Source organism: Erigeron canadensis, chromosome 2 (genome assembly GCF_010389155.1).
Source record: "Erigeron canadensis isolate Cc75 chromosome 2, C_canadensis_v1, whole genome shotgun sequence".
Taxonomy (NCBI): domain Eukaryota; kingdom Viridiplantae; phylum Streptophyta; class Magnoliopsida; order Asterales; family Asteraceae; genus Erigeron; species Erigeron canadensis.
In genome coordinates this window covers 31531507-31554997 of record NC_057762.1, presented here as the reverse complement: position 1 = coordinate 31554997, position 23491 = coordinate 31531507, and the positions used below count along the sequence as shown (strand labels likewise).

Here is a 23491-nt window from a genome sequence, read left to right as displayed (position 1 = left end):
GGCTCCGCCCTTGCTGCTGGTGCAGGTGCCTTCGCTGGGTGGTCGGAGATGATGGTGGCTGGTGGTGGTTGTCTCGCGAAGGAAAAAACCTAGAAATTTTAAACGCTAAAATGCTAAAAAAAAGTTGTACTTACACATGTGTAAGTTAGTTACACATGTGTAAGTCTCGCCGGAGATGGTCGCCGTCGCCGGAGGATCATGGTGGTGGTCGGAGATGATCATGGTGGTGGTGGAGGTGGTCGGAGGTGGAAGGAAGAAGAAAGAAGAAGTGTGTAAGTTAAGTTACACGTGTAGTTACACATGTACTATAAAAGTACATGTACTACAAATAACTTTCCTATATATATATATATATATATTTACATTTATATTTATATATTATGGAAATGATTGATCCTTTTAACATTAGCCTAAAAGTTCTCTTAAAAGTTTAAGAATGTGACAAGTGAATTCTGCTTAATCTCTTTCCTAATTTTACATTTTGGATAGAATGTAACAAATATGCAATTGCTAATTGGATAGAAGAAACTAATTACGGAATGCATAGACACATTTTATACCATATGAATTAAGTTTGACCATACTTAAATCTATCTATATGGTTAAATACGAGTTGCATGCCCGTGGAATGCGGCGGCAACAGTGGTAGCGACGCGAGGTAGTAGTGGCGGCAGCGACGACGACGGGTGTCGGCAATGGTGGCGGTGACGGGTAGTGGGGGTGACAATGATAGTGAATGTAAAAATAATTAATGTTAAAAAAGGTAGTGTAGTTATTTTATACCATATGAAGTTTGACCATACTTAAATCTATCTATATGGTTAAATGCGAGTTTTAGGGGTGGCAATGGTGGTGAATGTAAAAATAATTGATGTTAAAGTAGGTGATATAGTTATTTTAAGGATTGAGAGATTTATGTTGTATATTACAGTATTTCATAAATTAAAGGTATTATAAATATATTAAGTATAGATGTTTAAATTAAAACAGAAGATGAGTATTTTAGGTATATCAATTCATCTTTTGAGATTTTGAAGAATGTGTTCCCCTTTTATAAGGAATTATAGATTATAGATAGTAAGTTTGAGGTCATATATTATTACAGTAAATATTAAAATCCAAAACTTGGTTCTGAATCATATATAACCCTTAAAATTCTATTATCAAAGTGACATGATACATTATACAAAGAGAATATTTCTATTTCAAATTGTAACAACGCCTCAAAATACCTATCGAACCTACAAAAATACCTTTTACTCGTAATTCTTTATCCCACTATTTTGTCCTTCTGAGTTCTGACATTTAAGACCAAATATATCGTTTTGGTATTATCCCCACAGTATATGGTATTTCGGTAACATGTAAATTGTATATAACTAGTTTTTTATCCCCATTGCCCCGGGATACATTACGTGACATATAAACATGTGGAAAATTATATAAAATGAAATTTTTGTGGCAAAAGTTAAAAGGTGAAAAGTTATATGATAAAAAGTAAAGACTAATGAAACGTTAGTGACTGAAGTTGAAAAAATAAAAGTATAAAAAATAAATAGAGCAAAACTTTGTATGAAAAGTAGAAGAAATAAAAGTGATGTGGCAAAAAGTAGAATGACGAAAAATTCGTAAATTTATGTGATAAAAAGTAAAGAGAATGAAACTTTCGGGACAAAAGTTAGAAAAACAAATGTATAAAAAGTAAATAACACAAAAATTTCGTGCAAGAAGTACAAGAAATAAAAGTTATGTGACAAAAAGTAAAAGTTTAAAAGTTGTAAAAAGAATGAATTTTCGTGGCAGAAATTAGAAAAACAAAAGTTTAAAAACTAAATAAAACAAAGCTTTCGTGCCAAAAATAAAAGAAATTAAATTTATGTGACAAAAAGTTAAAAGTTTCCATCATAAAAAGTAAAAAAAAAATTGAAACTTTCGTGGCAAAAGTTAGAAAAGCATATGTTTAAAAACTAAATAAAAGCAAACTTTTGTGCTAAAAGTAAAAGAAATTAAAGTTATGTGACAAAAGTTAAAACATTAAAGTTATGTGGCAAATATTAAGAAAACTAAAGTTAAAAGGTTAAAGTTAGCTGATAGGGACCATTGTTGTAACAAATTTAATGACAGGGACTATAATTGCAGGAAAAAAAATTAACAACCGTTAGATAATAAGGACCATTGCTGCAACAAATTTAACGATAGGGACTAAAAGTGTTGAAAATGAATGACGCACGCAAACCAATTCATGCTTTTTAGTATATATAGTAATTAATTTCCAACAAAAAAGAAAATCGGAAACATGACAAAATAATAAAAAGAACAATAAAAACAAAATAACATTATATTAACATGAGTTGTATTCATGCAAAACCTATAAATTTGGTGAAATCTAAGGGCTAGATCTCAGCCCTTGAATTAAAACTGATCGATGGTTCCTTTAAAAAAAAAAGAATAAAAAAACACGTAGAGGGGTACTTTGGTAACTTTGCACATTATTTAACACCTGAATTATTTCTTTCCTGTTTCAAACACACAAACACAGAGATCTTTCTCTCTCCCCACTAGTAGCACCCCCACCCCCACCACTACCACCACCGTCCTCAGGTCACCATCGCGTTTCAATCAATATGGTACAACCATCTTTGTCTCTGTCGTCATCATCAATTAATCTTGAAGATTACTTTTTGTTGTATAAATTCTAAATATTCAAATGTAATTTGATAATATGTGATTAGATCTATTCTAACATTTGAACTTGTTAAATTTTATTAGTTATTCAATTGATTTTGTTGTTTGGTACAATATTGAATACAAGGTGTTTGATGAAATGTCTAAACCAAAGTTTCTTACATATGATTTAATATCCCTCTAGGGTTCAGGGTTTGAAGCCCGAGGGTTAGCCTATCGGGTAACCCTCGACCTTCAAACCCTAAACCCTAGAGCGGGTACACGGTACGCTTTATGGTTTAGGGTTTGAAGTTGTAGGGTTAGCTTAACGGCTAACCCTACAACTTCAAACCCTAAACCCTAAAGCTTAATTACTAATCATAAGGGAAAGCTACATTTTAAAACCCTAAATGCTAAACCCTAAAATGCTAAAAAGGATAAGGGTTCCCACCTAGGGTTTAATTAAGCTAAATCTAAACCCCAAAATGCTAAACCCTACAATTTGCTATACAAAATCATATATGTAAAAACCCTGCAAAATCTAAACCCTAAAATGCTAAAGCCTATAGGAGGGAGATGGATGTATACGGTACGCTTAAGGGTTTAGGGTTTGAAGTCGTAGAGTTAGCCTGGGTTTGAAGTTGTAGGGTTAGCCCTACAACTTCAAACCCTAAACCCTAAGCTACAATGTAAAAACCCTGCAAAATCTAAACCCTAAAATGCTAAATCCTACAAGAGGGGACGAATGTATACGGTACGCTTAAGGGTTTAGGGTTTGAAGTCGTAGGGTTAGCCAGCTAACCTTACGACTTCAAACCCTAAACCCTAAGCTACAATGTAAAAACCCTGCAAATTCTAAACCCTAAAATCAATGCAAAATCATTTTTGATTTTATGTATACATTTTAGAAAAATGGCATTCTAAAACCCTAAACTATAAACCCTTGGGGGCTAAAAGCTAATCCGAAGGGTAGGTGTGATCACGGGGGCCTGCGGCCCGTGCTTTAGTTTAGGGTTTGAAGTCGTAGGGTTAGCTTAAACTAAACTAAAGCTTAATTGCTAATCAAAGTTGATTTCACATGTATAATGTTAAAAACCAATGCAAAATCATTTTTGATTTTATGCATACATTTTATAATAGTTGCTAACTAAAACTCTAAACTTTAAACCCTTGGTATGTAACTCATTTTGTTTTGTCTCAATGTGCTATGATTTTTTATAGCTTTTCCCCAATGTGTGCGTAAAATCATTTTTGATTTTGAATAGTTGATTTTGAATAGATTTTCAAACTTTATGAGTAAAATCAAAAATGATTTGGAATAAATTTCTTTTTAAGTAAGCCATTTGGTTTGACTCAATGTGCTACAAAAAATCATATATGATTTTGTATATTTTCTTGACAATGTATGCGTAAAATTATATATGATTTTGTATAAGTTTTTCACATTGTATGCGTAAAATCAAAATTGATTTTAAATACGTTTATTTGTATAGAACTCATTTACCTTGTCTCAAATTTATACGTAAAATCATATATGATTTTGAATAAATTTTTCATAGTATATGCTTAAAGTCAATTTTGATTTTGAATAACTTTATTTGTACAGAAGCATATATAAAATCATATATGATTTTTAAATTTTGATTTTGAATAGGTTTCTTTGTATGGAAGCCATTTGCTTTGTCTCATTGTCTTATACAAAATCATACTTAACAATGTATGCGTAAAACCATATATGATTATGAACTCATTTATCTTGTCTAAATGTATGAATAAAATCAAATATGATTTTATATCGGTATTTCACACTGTATGTTTTATATATGATTTTAAACGGGTTTCTTTTTATGTAACTCATTATGGTTTTGACTCAATGTACTACACAAAATCATAAATCATATATGATTTTGTATAGTTTTTCCCCAATGAATGCATAAAATCATTTTTTATTTTGAATAGGTTTATTTTTATGGAACTCATTTTGCTTTTTTTCAATGTGTTACACAAAATCATTTATGATTTTCACACTGTATAGGTAAAATCAATTATGATTTTTAATAGCTTATTTACTAAATGAGTAAATGACTATATATTCATTCTATTATATACATTTTTTACAACAAATATTACATTCAGAGTTAGGAAAGTTGAATTAACTATTAACACTTCACAAATATATAGTGATCAAATTACAAAACACAAATTTAACAAATTCAAAATTTAGAATAAATCTATGTACAATCAAGTTTAATTGGCTATACAATCAGCAAATACGTATATAATCAAATTTGATTTAATACATACACTTTGATTTAGACATTTCATCAATTTGTGGGCAATATTATTTATAAAAATTTTAAACAACAACAACCAACAATACAACTTCTTATCATTTGAAAAAACAAAAATAAGAGAAAAAAACTACAAATCATGGATAAAAATAGTTTGTTTATCCATTTTTTATATAAAAACATAAATACATAAAATATCACTCTAATAATATTTAAAACATCATATTCCATTTATTGTTGTTGCTAGTGGTTTGAGATGAAGATCCAGATTGTAGTGGCGGTGCTGGTGGCGGCGGTGGTCGGATATGGCGGTGGCGGTGGTGGTGGTCACCGTCCAAGGAGGAGAAGAGAGGGAGAGAGTGTGTCTGTGTGTGCGTGTGTTTTGATCAAGAGAAAAGAGAATAAGAGAAATGGAAGATAAAGTTCTTTTTTTTTAGTGTAAACTACAAATATACCCCTCCGTGTTATATTTTTAATTAGAGGTAAATGTTAATCTCAACCATTCATAGGAACGAGAGCAAGTACCCGTGCTTTGCGGCGGTGAAATGGTGGTGGTGATTCCTAGGTCATTAAGTATGATGGTCAAATGTCTTAGCCGTACGGACTCTATCCTCGATTTTAAAAATTCGTCGGAAGTACATCGAATGACATCTCTAATAAAAGAGCATGAAATTTTAAGAACACACATACAATTTTTATAATTTATCGATGTACAGTTTTTGAGATAAAAGATTTTAAATGAATTGGAGGAATAAATGATTTATGGAGGTGAGAGAAAAAAGATGATTGGTTTAGCTTTGAGGAGAGAGAAAGGGTATTATGGTTATTTTAGATAAATGTAGAATAGATGAGAGAGGTATTTTGGGGATGTACTTAAAATCAATATTGAAAATTTCAATTCGATGTTGAAAATCTGGAAGGAATCTGCTTTATAATATAGTATACATAATCCAAGGGCTAAGATTATGCCCTTAAAATCTATGGAAAATTAAAGATGTAAATAAACAAACACCATATTAACATATATGTAGGACACACCAAAAACAAGTTACCATAAAGTTCATGGTTAAAAGTAAAAAGTAAAAAATAAATGAGCCGTGACAATATATGCTCACTTTGTACGAGAAGTTAAACACAACCTTTGTACGAGAAGTTAAACACAACCTTAGTAAACTGGAAGTATGTTATTTTTATTCTAAGTTCGTTGAGAGAAGGAGAGATTTGACTTAAACGTATACAAATGTTTACTCGACGTATTTGTGTGATCCTTTTGAAACCAAAAAACATATTTACGCTCGTAATCAGAGGCCTAAAAGAAAAAGACAAAAAAAATGGCAGTTAAAACCAATAGGAAGGACCATTGTTTAAGAAAACAAAGAAAGAAAGAAACAATGAGTGAGTGGGTCAAATACAGAACACACAGGTAGAGAAAGTGACTAAACAACAACTCCATCCCCGACACCTTTTAAATCTTTCATTCATTCATTCGTGTTTTGTGATTTTTCATCCCCCCAATCAAAACAAAATTAACTGCTACTATACTCTGCTTCTCATTATCCCCCCAAAAAATAAAAAAATTCCATTTTTTTCATTGGCAAATTAAAATGAACTCAAACCACTTACTGCTTGAAGAACCTATACGTATGGCTTCCATTCTTGAGCCATCTAGACCTGTTAGTCTTTCTTCCTTTTCTCCTTTTTTACATATCTAAATATATTATATCTATATATATATACACACATGTTAATGTAGCAGTGTTACCGTACAGAGTTATTTTCCATCAATGACAAAGATAGTTGGAACACTAGGACCCAAATCAAGATCTGTTGAAGTTATTTCCAAGTGTCTCATGGCTGGAATGTCTGGTATCTTTCTATTTTATATATATACACATATATATTACTATATTATGGATGGATCTTGTGTTATTGTAAGTTTAGGAAATAGAATTATGTTTTTTATGTTTTGTTGAGTGAGTGAGTGAGTGTTTGTTTTTTTGTTTAAAGAAAGTCAACTAGATAGTGATGTTTTTCAACCTTATTTTCCTAAAACTAAATATATAATTTGATGTTTGATTTTGTTTTCTTTTCTATCTCAAAAATTAAGGATACCAATTTAGAAAATATCTATATAGTTTTATGTTATGTATGCATACAATATTATTTTATCAAATTATATATGGGTTATTAGCAGCTTGTTTATCTGGTTAAATTCACAGTCATCTTTAAAAATGACTGATTACAACATATGGTGATTAACACACAGCATAAACAAAAATTTTGAAAAAATTGGTTGGTATTCATATGGATGAGGTATTTCCTTGTTTGGGTTATGGGGGGAGGACATTATTTAAGTTCCTTTTTGTGATGTTGTTAGTAATTTTCTTGTAGTTGCGCGATTTGATTTCACATGGGGTGATGCTGAGTATCACCAGGAGACATTGGAGAATTTGAAAATCGCTATTAAGCAAACGAAGAAGTTGTGTGCTGTAAGTCCCTTTACTTAGTTTATCCAATGAAAAGTCATATGTTTTTAGAAGTAAGAAGCAAAGATTTGAATTCCTGTTTTTAAGGTAATGAATCTGAGGAAAATAAATTTGATCTTTATTTTATCAATATCAGGTTATGTTAGATACTATTGGCCCCGAGCTACTTGTAGTCAACAAAGGTGATCAGCCTATACCTCTTGAGGAAGGTTCGCTCGTTGTTTTAACACCGGATCAAGATAAAGAGGCAACTTCAAATCTATTGCCAATAAATTTCGGTGGACTAGCTAAGGTAATAATTCGTTATTTTGGGGCAGAGTTAACATTTAAAAATACATACTAGGTTAGATAGAGTTTCACATGCATAGTGATACCAGTGATTCTGGTTAAATAGATGATTTGTAAAACTGGAAAGAATTAGATGCACGTTCATGGTTTCGTGAATAGTTAAGCTATTTTGTTCATCTCTATATCCTATGTGCTTATGTCTCTGAAATTGTGTTTCCAGGCAGTAAAGGGGGGTGGCACCATTTTCCTTGGCCAATACTTGTTTACAGGAAGCGAGACGACATCTGTTTGGCTTGAGGTAAGCGGCAGTGAAAAACCAGAATGTTTGTGACTTTGTGTACAATCAAGTAGAGATAATTATCATCTTTCAGAAACTTTTGCCATTAATTGATACCGGTAGTACACATTTTACCTCGTACTTAGACTTAGATGCACTACTTTCCATATGTAAAAAGTGATTTATTGTGAACTATTCAATAAAATCACCTACTATTGTCATTGCCTAAGACTCTAATAGAAGCTTGGCACTTTGTAACAAAAGAAAACGCAAACTTAATTATAGATATCCAATCTAATGACTGATACTTGTGTACAGTGTTTCTCCCTATTGGGTGTATAATAATACCTACAGAACCTACATACTGTAATTTTTGTGAAATATGATTTACTTAAAATTCTTGATTAAGTGTTTTCTTGTGCAATGCAGGTCAAGGAGGTAAGAGGTGACGATGTTGTTTGCCTGATAAAGAACTCTGCTGTTCTTGCTGGGACGTTGTACACTTTACATGTCTCTCAAGTTCATATCGATTTACCCACACTCCCTGATAAAGATAAGGAGGTAAACCATTTCAACTAAGACTTTGATCACGATTGTTTTCAAACCAGTGAGTGAGTTAATATTGCTATTGCCTTAACAATGTTAATTATGTTGTCTGGTTTCTTATAATTGATTGTAGGTTATCAACACATGGGGAGTCAAAAACAATGTTGACTTTCTATCTTTGTCACATACCCGCAGTGGTCAAGATATTCGAGAAGTGTGTAATTTTGACCTGCTATTTTCTATACGGCATTAGGAGCTTAAAACACACATTAGTTTCTAACTAGCGTACACAATCTATATATTTTGATGGTTGCAGGCTCGTGAATATCTTTCTAAATTAGGTGACCTCAGTCAAACTCAGATATTTGCAAAGATTGAAAATGTAGAGGTGAGATCCTTACTGGTTATATTTTTCATACAATCTCGAAGTTATGCCTCTATCTTCATGTCAGTTTTTTTTTAAACTTGTGTTCCATATACTGTGCAGGGACTAGTAAACTTTGATGAAATCCTTCAGGAAGCAGATGGGATTATCCTTGCTAGAGGGAATTTGGGAATAGACCTTCCACCAGAGAAGGTTAGCTTTTACTTTTTGGTTGCTTCAATTATCTCATCCCTTGGAATAAAAAGTCAAAACAAGATAACAAAAACAAAAAGCCTTCAGTTAAAAAATCCAATGCAAATTGCATAAGAAGTAACAAGATTTGGTTTGATCTACGCTTCGGGCAACACTTGAATTGCATTCACTAAAGGCTCAAACTTTCCAAAAGTTATCATTGTTCATTTGGTTTTCCATTGCCATGTTGACATGCTATTAAAATTTGAAACGTTTGGCGTCTTTACCAAGGTTTCTGAAAGTTGCTTTGCCTTTATGGTAAAATCATGAATGGTTGTCAAACAGAAACCAAAGCAAGGTTCTTTACCTTTTTATGCCATTTGCCTCAAGATAAACTGTTGTTTAAGTCGCAAAAGAGGAAGTCATGTTACTAAAAAAAGATCAAGCCTCTGAACAGACTTCCTTGTTGATACACAGGTGTTTTTGTTTCAAAAGGCGGCTGTATATAAATGCAACATGGCTGGGAAACCAGCAGTTGTTACTCGTGTTGTTGATAGTATGACTGACAACCTAAGGCCCACGCGTGCCGAGGCTACTGATGTTGCCAATGCCGTCTTAGACGGTAAGTATCAAGTTCTACAATCAAGGTTGTAAATATCGGTTATCGGTTTCTTATCGGCCGACCCCCGATAAGCGATAAATAGGATATATCGGATACCCTAAAATGTAAAGGAATTTATCTAAAATTTATATATATACTAACAAATAAACAATTTGTAATGCAATACATCAATAATTAGAATATAAAACTATAGAAAAGAAAATAATTACAATTAAAGTTTCGAAATTTAAGTATCTATAGCCTATATTCAAAAGGGAAAAACGGTAGTAAAGAAAGTAATTACAATTTACAACTAGAAATTAAAAGATTATTAAAGATAAACTCAAAAATTAAAGAATTAATTTAAAATCAGCTAGAAAAATTTGATTTAAAGAAAGTAATAAACCCTAATATTTGATAAAAACCTTTTTTTTTTTTAAAAAAAAATTGGTCAATTTTTTTGACCAATATGGACCGATAAGTGCCGAGTTTGACCGACTAAAACGATAAATTTCCTGATAAGTCATTTTTCTTATTGGTGAAGGGCCGATAACCAATATATCGCCGATATGTCGGCCGATAAATCCGATATTTACAACACTGTCTACAATGAAGTGACTTAATGCTTCTATATATGCCTATTTCTAATGTTTGGTGCATGTAAAGTAGCTAAGTTTACCAACCCCGATTTTGGTGTAGCAATAATCAGGAGGTCAAGTAATCCATTTTTAGCGGGGTGTTCGGATCTGCATTTTGGAACTTAGAACTAAGTATTGCGACTTAGCGGGCTCTGCTTCCGATTATGTGATTCTTTAGGGATCAAATAATCAGCTTCATACCATATGTAACGGAACTGATGATTAAATAATCTGTTTACCCTTTCCTAAACTAATTAAGGGAGTTTTGCTCTTGTTCAGAAAACATGTCCAACTTTGTCACTGAATACAGTAAAACGTTCAAAATTCTGAACAGTACAACTCAAACAGTATACACACACCCAAGCGCTATTTCCACTACATGTTATAATACAACTATTATTTGATATCGATTATACAATGTTCTATATATTTACTTTTAAATCATACTAAGACCCTCTAAATATATGAATAACTCGTCTTATGTTTGTGTAATTTATTGATTTGCATCAGGTGCTGATGCAATCCTTCTAGGTGCAGAGACAATGAGGGGGCTGTACCCTGTTGAGAGCATTTCTATTGTTGGTAAAATTTGTGGCGAGGTATTAATTTTTTTTTTTTGCTTTATTAACAATCCTTACCATCTCTTTTACATCTACATCCATGCATACACTTATCATGGACCTTGTTACATCAGATTTTATCTTTCCTTTAGTTTCTTTAATATCAAATAGTATCTGAGAAAGAGCGTATAGTGTAGTATTTCATTAGTGGAACAGCATTTCTAAAAACTTCACCTGCTGGTCTTCATGTATGCAGTCTGAGAAAGTGTACAATCAAGATTCATATTTCAAGAAGACTGTAAAATACGTCGGTGAACCAATGAGCCACTTGGAATCTATTGCTTCTTCTGCGGTAATTAACTTCAGTGTCTATAATATGTTCCCTTTGAATGATCATTTTGACATTTTGTAGAGTATTAACTTCTTGGAATCTACTTAGGTTCGTGCTGCCATCAAAGTGAAAGCATCTGTTATCATTTGCTTCACATCATCTGGAAGAGCTGCAAGGTGTGTGGTGTGTTTGATAATAAGTATATAAGGTTGTTTTATGTTCTCGATTTATAAACTAAATGGACTACAATGTGTGAATTGAACTGTTATGAAATGTGCAGGTTAATTGCCAAGTACAGGCCTACCATGCCGGTGCTATCTGTGGTTATACCACGTCTCAAAACGAATCAACTTCGATGGACATTTACTGGTGCTTATGAGGTAAAATTGATATCACCCTATTAGATACTTTTCCTTTATAAAGTTGACCCGTAAACATTCTTTTGAGTGAAACTTATATACACAAAACACATAACATGTCAAGCTATCACTTGAAAAACTATATTACGAGTAATATATATACATATTTTGTGCTGAATACGCCTGTAAAGTTTGCTCTTAATGACGTGCTATGTTTAAACATTGGAAATTCAGTTCAATTGGTTTGAATATTAATCTAGTTTAGGTGATTAAAATGTTACTGACAAAGTGACAAATGGCTGTCAAAGTATATAATATAAAATCATTAGCTGTAAATGGTAAAACATTCTTCTCTTGGCTGATATGCAACTACAATATATATACCACCTTATAAACCATTTACTCCATCCAAATTTCTCAAAAAAGAACTTAATAAACCCAAAATTCCCCTCTTCTTTATTCATTAATTTAATTATCTCTACCTAATATACCTATAATACCCTTACTGAAATTATTTATAACATACATCCTTCAACCATTAAAATGAATACACTACCCCCTTCACATCAATTACTTTTTCAATAATAATCACGCCACCGCCCTTGAAGAAAGAAAGAGAATGGTGTCTCCTTTCGCCCAGCGGGATTGTCGGTCTCCGCCACCAACGCCATCGCCACTGTCACAACTCGTCGCCGCCGCCACACCGCTGCATCGCGCGGGCACATGTCTGTAACGAGTCAAAAATGAATACAGCATGAAACAGGTGTAATGTCGCCAATTGTGCATTCTTAATACACAAGATCTTAGAAACTATTTCAATCCAAAAGTCTAGATCATCACTTAAAAAGAATCCTTGTTGTTATGATATTTGACACTACTTGAATTTTACAAAAGTTTGGACAAAACAACATGACCTGACTCGTAACCCATGCCAAAGTATACAAGTTTTAACCTATTCCCAATCAGCCCGGCTTGCTGATTTTGTAACTTCTACCTCTGATATTCTGATTTATGCATATCATTTATCTCACCCCATTATATTGTTCAAGGCAACTGATCCTCCTGTAATTTTTGCTGATTTTTACGAGAAGGCAAGGCAATCACTCATCATTAGAGGTCTTTTTCCGATGCTGGCGGATCCTCGACACCCTGTAAGAAAATTTCTTCTTTCCACCAATCCACTTTGAAATCACTCTGTTTTGGAAATCCCTCTGTTCTAACATTAAGTTTAAACAATGTTTTTTGTAGGCTGAATCAACAAGTGCCACCAATGAGACGGTTCTAAAAGTTGCATTGGATCATGGCAGGAAGATTGGTGTCATAAAGTCGCATGATCGTGTTGTTGTTTGCCAGAAAGTTGGTGATGACTCTGTTGTCAAGATTATCGAGCTTGAAGATTAGTAACCATAACTTATACTAGATGTTTATGGATATTCCCGTGCGTAACTTCTATTATCTAGATGTGTAAGTTCTTATTATCTAAGCGTAAATGGTGGAGCTTGAGCTCAAGTTCTTGTTATGACACCACATAATTAACCACCTTTTTGTTAAACTTGATTTTTTATATAAAAGGTGTTGGATACTTGCGAATTACCCGGTTTGTGTTTAGTTTAGTTATTTATAATGTCAACGATGCCATTGGTAGAGAGAGACTATTTCCAGATTTAGCCCCTACGCATAATGATGTCGGGGGGTTAGCCGTCTACATCTTAATCCCCATATACACCGACAAAAATGATATTGAGACTCAAAACCTGTAAAAAATGACATTAGGTGTTACTTCATTAATGATAGTTGTAGTTCAAAATATAAATATAAATATAAATCACACATCATGATGTCTAAATAACATGGATTGCCAATATGGGCCATTGATTGTAGGGGGATCTGATCTGAAGCTGGTTAGAAGTTAGATGTTTTTATTTGATTTTATCAACTTTAGTTAAGATGAACATATTGTCTAACTCAATTTATTATGTAATTTGACTATGTGGTAACTTGGAACTTGATGGGTGTGATAACATAAAACACAAGTCACATAAAAGATGAGTGCCAATACTCTGTTTACGTTACACAGGCAAATAACGTGTCTTTTTTCTATAAAATGACACTTGCCACTTGCCAGTCTTTGCCTCAACTTAACAGTTGAATTGTACATTTATGGTATCTATAGTTTTGGCCTAAACCAAACTAATTATGTCAAATTCGATAACTTCCGAATTACTTTTGGCAAAAATAGATATAGTTTTTTAGTTGGAGCTGTAACCTGTATCTTTAAGTAAAATTGAAGCTTTTATTATCTATAGATGTTTGGTATGATAACTATAGTTGTAACTGAAAAGTTATTTGTGATTTTAAAAATTAAAAGTTTCATCAAAACTAAAAGGTCTTCATTCCATTTTGGATTTTTTTTTTTGCTCCAAATAAAAGCTAAAAATAATTATATCCAAACGAAACTTTTAACATGATAGGAACTTATTGCTTAAAATTGAAAATTAAAGCTTTAAAAAAACTCATGAAAAACTTTTACCTCCATGTTCACGTAGATCCCCGTACAATAAGCTAGTTAGTCAACATTAAAACATTTTTGTTTACTTTAGTGCATGAAATATGTTTCAATAAATAAATTATAAATACATCCCGAGCTGCACGTACTTCTCCATGCTAATTAAGCATATGAACCTATCCAACAATTAAAGTTTAGTACAGAGAAGTGCAAATTTAAAGATAGCTTAATTTAGAGATATCAATACATTTATGTTCTTATATGGATGCTTTCATTTTGATAAATCGATACACATTTTCTTTTAGATTCTAAGTATGGTGTTTTTGCTATGAACTAAATATTACACACATTTTATTTTATTATTTGAACGACAAACTAATCTATCCTTACTCCTAATTTAAATGCATGCATGAGATGAAACTCTATAAGTTCGAAAAAAACTCGATTAAGACTCAAACTTTAGTGGAATACACTAAGGTCATATACCTTACCAATGAGCCATTTTTTGTTTATACTAGAACTAGAATATGGGAAAGAAGAAAAAAAAAAGAATAAAATGCTTTTTAGGGACAGTTACTAAATAAGGTATTTCTTAAACATTTTTACTTATAGCTTCATCTCGCGTAACTTTATAGCTACTATTGTTCAAGGAATGATCTCTACATTATTGGGACAAAAGCTATCTATGAGAATATAAGTTACAAAGCTTCATAATTTGATCATGATCTATGTGTTTATACCATTTTAAGAATGATATATATGCATTCATACCATGCCAAATTTTCAATGCATCTATCTTACATAATTATACATATCTTAATACCAAACCGTGTTCAAACGAGTGTAATTAATTTGTTACCAAAAATGATTACCAATTAATTTCCCATCTAAAAGAGAGAGTAAGTACAAATGTTAATATCAAAGATGAAAAAGATAATAAAAGTCCATATAAAGTATCAGCCAAAGTTACCCGTTTGACAAAAAAGTGAAGGGTTTATTAGTATCTGGGAGTGTAAATAACTTTTACATTTTTTCTATTGTGTGAATATAATATAACTTTCATTTTGTTCATTGTATGTAACTAACTCGTTAAATTGAACGATTAATGTAAAAGTGTATACGTGGCACACGATATGAGCTGTCATACAGAAGTTTTTGATTGTTCAACATAAAAATTTTACATTAATCGTTCAAATTTAACGGGTTAGTTACATACAATGAACCAAATGAAAGTTACATTCACACAATAGGAAAAAATGTAAAAGTTACTTACACTTCTAGATACTTAACCCAAAAGTTAACTAACTCGGTCAATACAATAACTTTGGTTTTCAAAAACTTTTTGTAATTATTTTCGTCAAACTAATGCTGTATGTGATGGTATTTATTTGGTTAATTATTTTTTGACATATTTTAATCTATATATATATATATGTATATCTATCTATATCTATATAATTATTAAAACAGTAAAAATCCGAACGATTTTAAGGCCTCTAAAAATTTAAAGCTATTTTATAAAATTGCCACATAGGACTCAATCTTATGTGTCATCTCTAAACTTTTTATATAATATTTATCTAATATCTAATATTTATATATGTATCTAAAAACAAAATAATAATAATAATACCAAAATTAAATTGAAATGTCGTATATATTATTAAACTATATGTATCAACATAGAAACAATATTAAGTACCTGATTTGAGATCACCTCGAATCTATGTTTTGAATTTAAAATATCAAAACTTCTTAAATATTATTTTATATGTATTTCATTTTTGCTATTTCTTTCTTTTTTGAAAACAAAAATATATATTCATTTATTATCTTATAAGTATTTGAACTTATTGTCTTTATATTTAGTCAATATCATTGGACATTACAGAGGGTTTCTCATCAAAGAGTTTAATGGGAAATCTATTTTGTGAAGACTCTTTAACGTGAAATCTATATAATAAATAAAAGACAATTGTTTTTTAAAAGTATTTTTAGAAAAAATGTGATGTGTCAAGTCTATAATTTTACTTAAAAAATCTTTATTTTAATTATGATGTCATAAATAATTTACACCTTTTAAAATTAAATTTGGTCACTAAATGCTTATTTAAAGTTATTAATCTTTTATTTATAAATAAAGAAAATTATTTTATATAGTATATAATATTCTTTTATGTTTTGTTAATGCAATAGGTACTTTATCAATTTATAAATATTGTGTTATTTAACTCACTATCTTCAAAAATTACTTGCATATTGTTTATCTTTATAATTTTAATTAAAATACCCGGGTTAAACCCGGGTAAATTCGCTAGTAAGTTAAGATAACTTATGATAGACTTTCCAGCATTCGAGAGTAATTCAAAACTTTTTTTAAAGAATAGAAATTATATTTATTGCAAAGTCACACCATTCAAATTAATAATTAAATCAATTTTAAAATTGCCGCACATTGTGCAAGTTAAATACTTAGTATATATTATACTAGTGCTCAGGCCCGTCCAATGGACGGGTAGTCTCAAAAGATATTTCCCAAAGTTAAAAAATTGAAATTTAAGTATATTAAATAGATACCGAATAAAATTAAAATACCTAAAAATTAAACATAAAACAATTAAAATAAGGCAAAAACTTGAAGAAGTAATGCGTAATAAACTAATCTTTCGGAAAATTAATTTTCTTGGTTCAGTATTTGCCAATGGGCAGATTGCACTGCCAAGATTCAATGTTTATATTAAACATTATAATCATCGTGAAGACGACAAAATCCGATCCCTAGAACCAATACAACAATTTAATCAATACGAAAACTAAATAAGGAAACATATGAAAATTAACTTCATATAAAATTTGAATCTAGTTAACCATTTTTTTTTCAACTTTAGTTATATAAAAAATTTGTAGTGACAAACACAAACAATAATTATAGACTATAATTACGAAAACTAAAGAAAGATATATAATTTGAAAAGTACATACCAATTCATCAACAAAGACCATCTCGAACTTTTTGTTTTTCTTTGGGTTGTTCCACTCCGAAACAATCCATACATGCACAACACGGACATGTAGATGATGGTTAACATGTGTTGGCTTAAAATCTTCAAGATGAACTAATGTGGTCTTATTTTTGGTTGTTGAAGAAGAAGTCATGATAAACATATAATGGACAACAAACTAAATTAATATGGATACATAATTTTTTACTACGGATTAACTTGAAGCATTATAAAGATATAGTTTCTTATTAAATACTATTACATATATATTTATAAAAGCAAGTATCCATAGTTACTCAAAAAAAATTAAGCACGTATCTTTAAAATATCTTTAAGCCATCCGGTTTTTTTGGTTTAGATGAAATTATAACATTTTATTTTAGTATCTATCTATATTTATTTATATATTATAAAAAATCTTCTATATATATCTATAATATGTTGCTTATAGATTTAGTAATTAAAAAAATATTTAAATAATAGAGGATTAATGAGGAGAAAGTATTAGGCTCTAGAAGGGTGATTAGGGATGCCAAGTGTACCCCAACCCCCTCTTTTAGTTATATTATAGATATATATAACAACCTCCATAAATTGTAATATATATCTAAAATAAATTATAAAAAGGCTTAATATCATTTTATTTAAACTGCATGTCAATCTACTATCAAAAGGGTAATACTACTATAATAGGTAAAGGAGGTAAAGGAGGGTACGATGTCCAAATAACAACATTGTCATGCCCTGTGCGGGTACAATACCTTGACTTAATATCCATGCGAGTACAAGTTGTAGTATCCCTTAATTTTTTCTATCATTTCTTTCTCATTGCACGTCAACTTTTACCCGACCTCTTTTTATTCTATTTTATTTTAACCAGACATTAATAAATTCTTTATCTAAAATTAATAAACTTTTATAAAAATAAAAACACCACATATAAATTAACTAAACCAACTAATACATAATTAAAATTTAAAATAAAATTTAAACAACTAATAATTAAAAATAAAGAAAAACATTAATGTTAACGATGGTTTTCTAGGAGCTTCCAAATGTGTTCGATTAAAGCACTGCGAAGTCGATGGTGCGTCTTTCTATCACGTAACTCACCCATCATCCTTAATTGTGTTGCCACCTTTTCATTCCATGAACAAGGTGGTTGCGGACCTACGTTGTTCAACAACTCCAAATCAATTGGGCATATTGCATGACTGTTATTTTCGACGATCATGTGTAAGATCACACAACAGTACATGATGCGTTTAATTTTATTGATGTTGTATGGACGTGCATGTCTCTCAATGATTCCCCAACGACCTTGAAGAATCCCAAGTGTCCGTTCGACGTCTTTTCTTGCAGCTTCTTGGTATCGCTTGAACTTCATCTTCGGATCCATGGGACATTTAAAGACTTCACTAATGTGGCCCATTCCGAATAAATACCATAAGCCAGATAATACCTTTTGTAAAATGGTTCATCATTCACAATAAAATCGAGCTAAGGAGCCTTGTTCTCCAACAACTGATCGAACAAATCTGACTCGTTTAGGATGTTGATGTCATTGTTCGAACTGCAGGACCAAAGTATGCATGCCACAACCACAAATCATACGAAACAACATCTTTGAGCATAATCGTTGGGTGTCTTATATCTCTTCGTGTGTACTGTCCTTGTCATGCACGAGAAACCATGTACCTCTAAATGCCTAGAAGTTATGCGCTCCATATCTTATTGGGTCGGTCTTCTCAAGTACCGTTCATGAAACAATTGAATAATGTACTTGCAAAAGTTTGTTAAACACAAATATGAATTTGATTCTGCCATTAATTTCCAAGTACTCATCTAGCTGGTCGGCATGACAACTGTACGCTAATTGTCGTATGGCGGAAGTACATTTTCGGAAGATGTTGAACCCTAACCGGCCAACACAATCGGATGGAGCAAGCTGGAAATACTGAAAGTGATTCGATAATGGTTGGACGCCATTAAAGGAGTGAATATCTCTACATATGCGGATAAACATCTCCTTGGGCATTCAAAAATAATCGGATGGATAGACCGGTTGTGGAGCAATAAAGTAATGGATCCACAAATGATGTGCGGCTTCAGCGTGATTTATGCATATGGTTCTTCGTGATATTTTTTGCACCATTTATGATTTGGCCTCTTCTTCTTCATTTTCTAAGAAAATAACAAACGTTTGTAACATTTCGGGATTCGTATATTTACCTATATACGAAGGCGAATCCTCATCTTCTGAGCTTAATTGACATGGTGGTTAATATGTTTGATTGTTTGATATGAAAATGTTTGAATGATAGTATGATATGTGAAATAGTATGTTGTTTTTGATTGATTGTTGAAAAATGATGGTATTTATATCGATATAAATATATGTTTATATGTAAATATAGCCGTTACTCTTTAAAAAAATGTTTTTTTTTATAATAAAATCGGAAGACATACGCTCCCCGGTCCCCACGCACTTCGTCCATCTTGTTATTAATTCCGAATTAATGAGGTTGTTTTCGACCAGGAGGAACACAGCCGTAGCACTAACGTCGATGAGGACTAGCTCATCAACTCCTTACTACGAGCGGACTAAGTACTATACCTCTTCATCAATAAATGGTTGGTAGGTTAATACTACCATATGTTCATCTATAGACTTTAATCTTTAAGAATATATATATATATATATATATATATGGCTCTTGACGTACGTTTATTAGAGTAGTATATGAATCTCGTATAAAAAAAATCGAGTATGAGGCTTGAAATTAGTGATTTAAAGCTAGCTAGGCCTTCTTAGTTAATTACTCAAGGATTAGCTAGCTAGCTAGCTAATGGTGTAAATAGTTTCATAGTCGTGTCACATAATAATCACTGTCACGTCTGTACTTTTCTACTGTCACGTCAGCATCACACCACTCAGGACTCTCCTCAGGACCTGCCTATAAGACAAGCTTACTCCCTACATGCTACCCCACATTAGTTATCTCTTACCTCACATTAGTCCGCTCCTACCCCACATTCGTGCGTCTTTGATCTTCTTGCAGGGGACTCTCCACCAAAAACGCACCACAAGGACGCTCCATGCTTTTAAGTTTTAACGTCCATCGTCCTTGGTGGTTGGGACGCTCCACCAGGACTAGCTACTATAAGCAAACGCCTTTAGGGATCAATAAACAAATTATGAAATTATAGAGAGCCTCATGCATGCATGCTTGTTCCCTCTTCTTCAAACCAACACTTGCCATGCATCCCACGTTCCACAAAATCAGCAAATTAAAGCGGCATGCATGCAATTAAAACCAGACCACCGCCCGTCTTAATTAGGGTTTTTTTTTTTTTTTTTTTGTAAGATAGAGACGTAATTAAGAAGGTTGTAAGCATGTGGCTACGTACGTACACTTTCGAATATTTTTAACCAATTTATACATCATACTACTAGGGCGCATTTGACTTGGGTTCAACGACGGCATGCGGCATGCCTTAATTAAGCAGGATAGTTTGGTTTGCCTTAATTAATAAGATAAATTAACCTGTCATTAATCCAAACCGATAAGTGCAGTACCTAATTACGTGGATTGGATCTGCAATTATATTGCTCCATAGGTGCAGTGCAGTACATATATATATATATATATATATATATATATATATATATATATATATATATATATATATATTCGTCAAAGGAAAGCTAATAACATCTATCCGATATGCTCATAGCTAGATGCATATAATAATATATATAAAGTAAACATTTGTATATTTGTATATATCCTATAATAATTACTATTAGTTATTAATAATTACTAATTAATATGGTATATTACTATATGTATTGTACTACTACACGAACATACTCTTACATTCTAATAGCATAGATATAATTAATAATTAAGCTTAATTATTCATAATTAGTTCCGGCCAAGAATTTGCAGGGAGATATGATTAGCAATATTCTTTGCATCATTTGAGATACCAAACAATCCAGCACTTGCAAATCCAACACAATATATCCCTTGATCTTCTTCTCCTTTCCAATGATTTGGACGTCTACGTTTCGGCATTCCTTTTTCATTAAACAAGCCCCCTTCATCCTATAATCAATCAATTTGAATCAGAAATTAACGTTACACTACAAATCATATTGCATTTGTTCACACTTTTAGGTGAGTGTGAACAAATTAAAAATTTTGTCACGTTTTTTGGTGTATAGAAATATATTGAATTAAAAGTGTATGGAAATTTCTACACACTAAAAAGTGTGTAAAAATAAAAGTTCACACTTTTTAGTGTGAACTTTCATAATTATTTTGTTATACCCCATTTGTCCACGGTAACTAAAAACGTTTTATAAATGTTTTATAAATGTCCACGGTAACTAAAACCCCATTTGTCACACCCCATTTGCAATATTGTTTGTAGTGTTTGTAGTATACATTAAGGCGCGTACTTAAAAATGTTTTATAAAACGTATAGTGAATGTAGTAATTTACTTTTAGTATTGTACCTTAAGCCAGTAGTGCACGGTACTTCTGAAACCGGTCGCAAAGACAATCGCGTCAAATTGTTGTTCTTGACAATCTACAAACTTGATTTGATCACCTTCTATGCTTTTTATAGCCTCCATTACCTTATCACACGTACAAAAGAGAGACATAACTACTTGAATGTTAAATTATCATTGTTAATTAGAGTATATTAGTGTGTGTATATATATATATATATATGAGGGTTGGGAGTATGTGGTTGTTATGTACCTAACTTGGGTATAGAACCCTTCACATCTTGTTTTTTTAATCCATAAAATACATGGGGGCTCATCATTTATTCAAAATATTATAAAATTAATATGTTAGTGGTTCTATACCTTTATATCTCCAGTTTTGATCTTTGAGATAGTACCCACATCGATGACTGGCGAGCGCCCGGTTTCTCGTTTGAGGAAAAATGGTCCTTGGGTTGGCCTTTTTATTCCATATTTACCGACGTCTCCATACACTAAGTTACTTAACATTAGAACAATTTTGTCCACCAAAGGTGTCGATATATATTTTAGTAAATGCATCCCAAGTTGCACTATCTCCTTGCTAAGCACATGTACCTACAAATATGTCACCAAAATACATCACAAATGTAAGAACTACAACTAACATTATAAGTATATTTTAGTGTCTATGCCACATGTACAAATTCAAATATATATATATATATATATATATATATATATATATATATATATATATATATATATATTGTATATTTATATAAAAAGTTTTATGTGGGAACAATTTGAATTGAAAGAACCAGATTGCACGACAACATACATATAGCGGGATCGTAAACAACTTACATGGCTACGAACGACAATAGAGGTTCGAGCACCCCAATTGCACAAATCGTATGCAATTTCCATGCCTGAATTCCCTGCACCAACAACAAGCACATTTTGACCCTCAAATTTCTTGCCATTTTCATATTGACTAGAATGCATGACACACCCTTTAAATCCATCTAAACCAACAACCGAAGGAATAAACCCTTGACTATTTTCGCCCGTTGCCACCACAAGAAACTCCGCAACATACTCTTCTACCAAACCCGAAACTCCATTCCTAGCATTCACCATCCATTTCTTTACAACTTTATCATACGACGCACTCTCCACGCTGCGTTGGCACAACGGGCTCACGTTGAAATTATATACATAATCATGTAGGTATTCAACAAACATGTCTTTTGGCACAAATGTTGGTGCGGACACAGGAAATGGCATGTAAGGTAGTTCACAAAAGTTTTTGGCTAAATGAAGCTTTAAACGATCATAAGCCTTTTTTCGCCACATTGAGGCGTAACATTCTTCCCTTTCGAGAACGATATTTGGTATCGATAATCGATTGAGACATGCTGATATTGCAATCCCAGCAGGTCCTGCTCCTACTATTACAACAACTGTCTCAACTTGTTTCATTTTTTCTTACTTAATTGTGTAAAACTATATATTAGTATAATTCACTATAAAATATTTTTGTATGTAATGTCTATATATTTATAAGTGAATACATGTTATTATGCATGCGAGAATCCATATATATAGGAATGCATGCAAGAGGGAAAAGAGTAAATATTCATTTAATTATGAAACCGTTACGAATTAGATAAGGCTTTGATTAATTTTTTTTTTACTTTAACTGTCATTTGAATTTATACTAGTAGTGTAAATTGTCTATACTTTTTTGGGACAAATAAATCAATGTGAATTTGAGAAGCGTCAATTTGACTTGACCTTAGCTACGTGTTTATACCTTTTTTTAGATAGTATTCATACCATGCATAATTGCCTAATTCCCAATGAATCTTGTATATATTTT

General features: G+C 31.8%; 2 protein-coding genes across 2 annotated transcripts; one reads left to right on the top strand and one right to left on the bottom strand.

The window, feature by feature from the left end:
* Positions 1-6371: 6371 nt before the first annotated feature.
* On the top strand, positions 6372-13190 carry LOC122588434 (pyruvate kinase 1, cytosolic-like). The gene is made up of 16 exons (XM_043760545.1): positions 6372-6628; positions 6725-6821; positions 7347-7444; positions 7578-7733; positions 7950-8027; positions 8436-8567; positions 8686-8766; positions 8869-8940; positions 9040-9129; positions 9586-9730; positions 10858-10946; positions 11164-11259; positions 11347-11414; positions 11519-11618; positions 12689-12748; positions 12846-13190. Exons 1-16 carry the CDS (start codon positions 6560-6562, stop codon positions 12996-12998), a joined length of 1584 nt encoding a protein of 527 aa, XP_043616480.1. The 5' UTR covers positions 6372-6559; the 3' UTR covers positions 12999-13190.
* Positions 13191-21034: 7844 nt separating this feature from the next.
* LOC122588078 (probable indole-3-pyruvate monooxygenase YUCCA10) lies at positions 21035-23091 on the bottom strand. Its single transcript, XM_043760220.1, has 4 exons — positions 22474-23091; positions 21991-22224; positions 21631-21753; positions 21035-21217 (listed from the first exon to the last, which is right to left on the bottom strand). The coding sequence occupies exons 1-4, from the start codon at positions 23089-23091 to the stop codon at positions 21035-21037; spliced, it is 1158 nt and encodes a 385-aa protein (XP_043616155.1).
* Between the last annotated feature and the right edge of the window lie 400 nt (positions 23092-23491).

Excerpts from the sequence above, each read along its gene's own strand:
- LOC122588078 (XM_043760220.1), bottom strand. The coding sequence starts at position 23,091 with ATGAAACAAGTTGAGACAGTTGTTGTAATAGTAGGAGCAGGACCTGCT. Across the intron at positions 21,754-21,990 it reads TCAAAACTGGAGATATAAAG|GTAATGGAGGCTATAAAAAG; the intron begins GTATAGAACCAC and ends ACGTGTGATAAG. Across the intron at positions 21,218-21,630 it reads CCGTGCACTACTGGCTTAAG|GATGAAGGGGGCTTGTTTAA; the intron begins GTACAATACTAA and ends GATTGATTATAG.
- LOC122588434 (XM_043760545.1), top strand. The coding sequence starts at position 6,560 with ATGAACTCAAACCACTTACTGCTTGAAGAACCTATACGTATGGCTTCC. Across the intron at positions 8,028-8,435 it reads CGACATCTGTTTGGCTTGAG|GTCAAGGAGGTAAGAGGTGA; the intron begins GTAAGCGGCAGT and ends TGTGCAATGCAG. Across the intron at positions 11,415-11,518 it reads TCATCTGGAAGAGCTGCAAG|GTTAATTGCCAAGTACAGGC; the intron begins GTGTGTGGTGTG and ends TGAAATGTGCAG.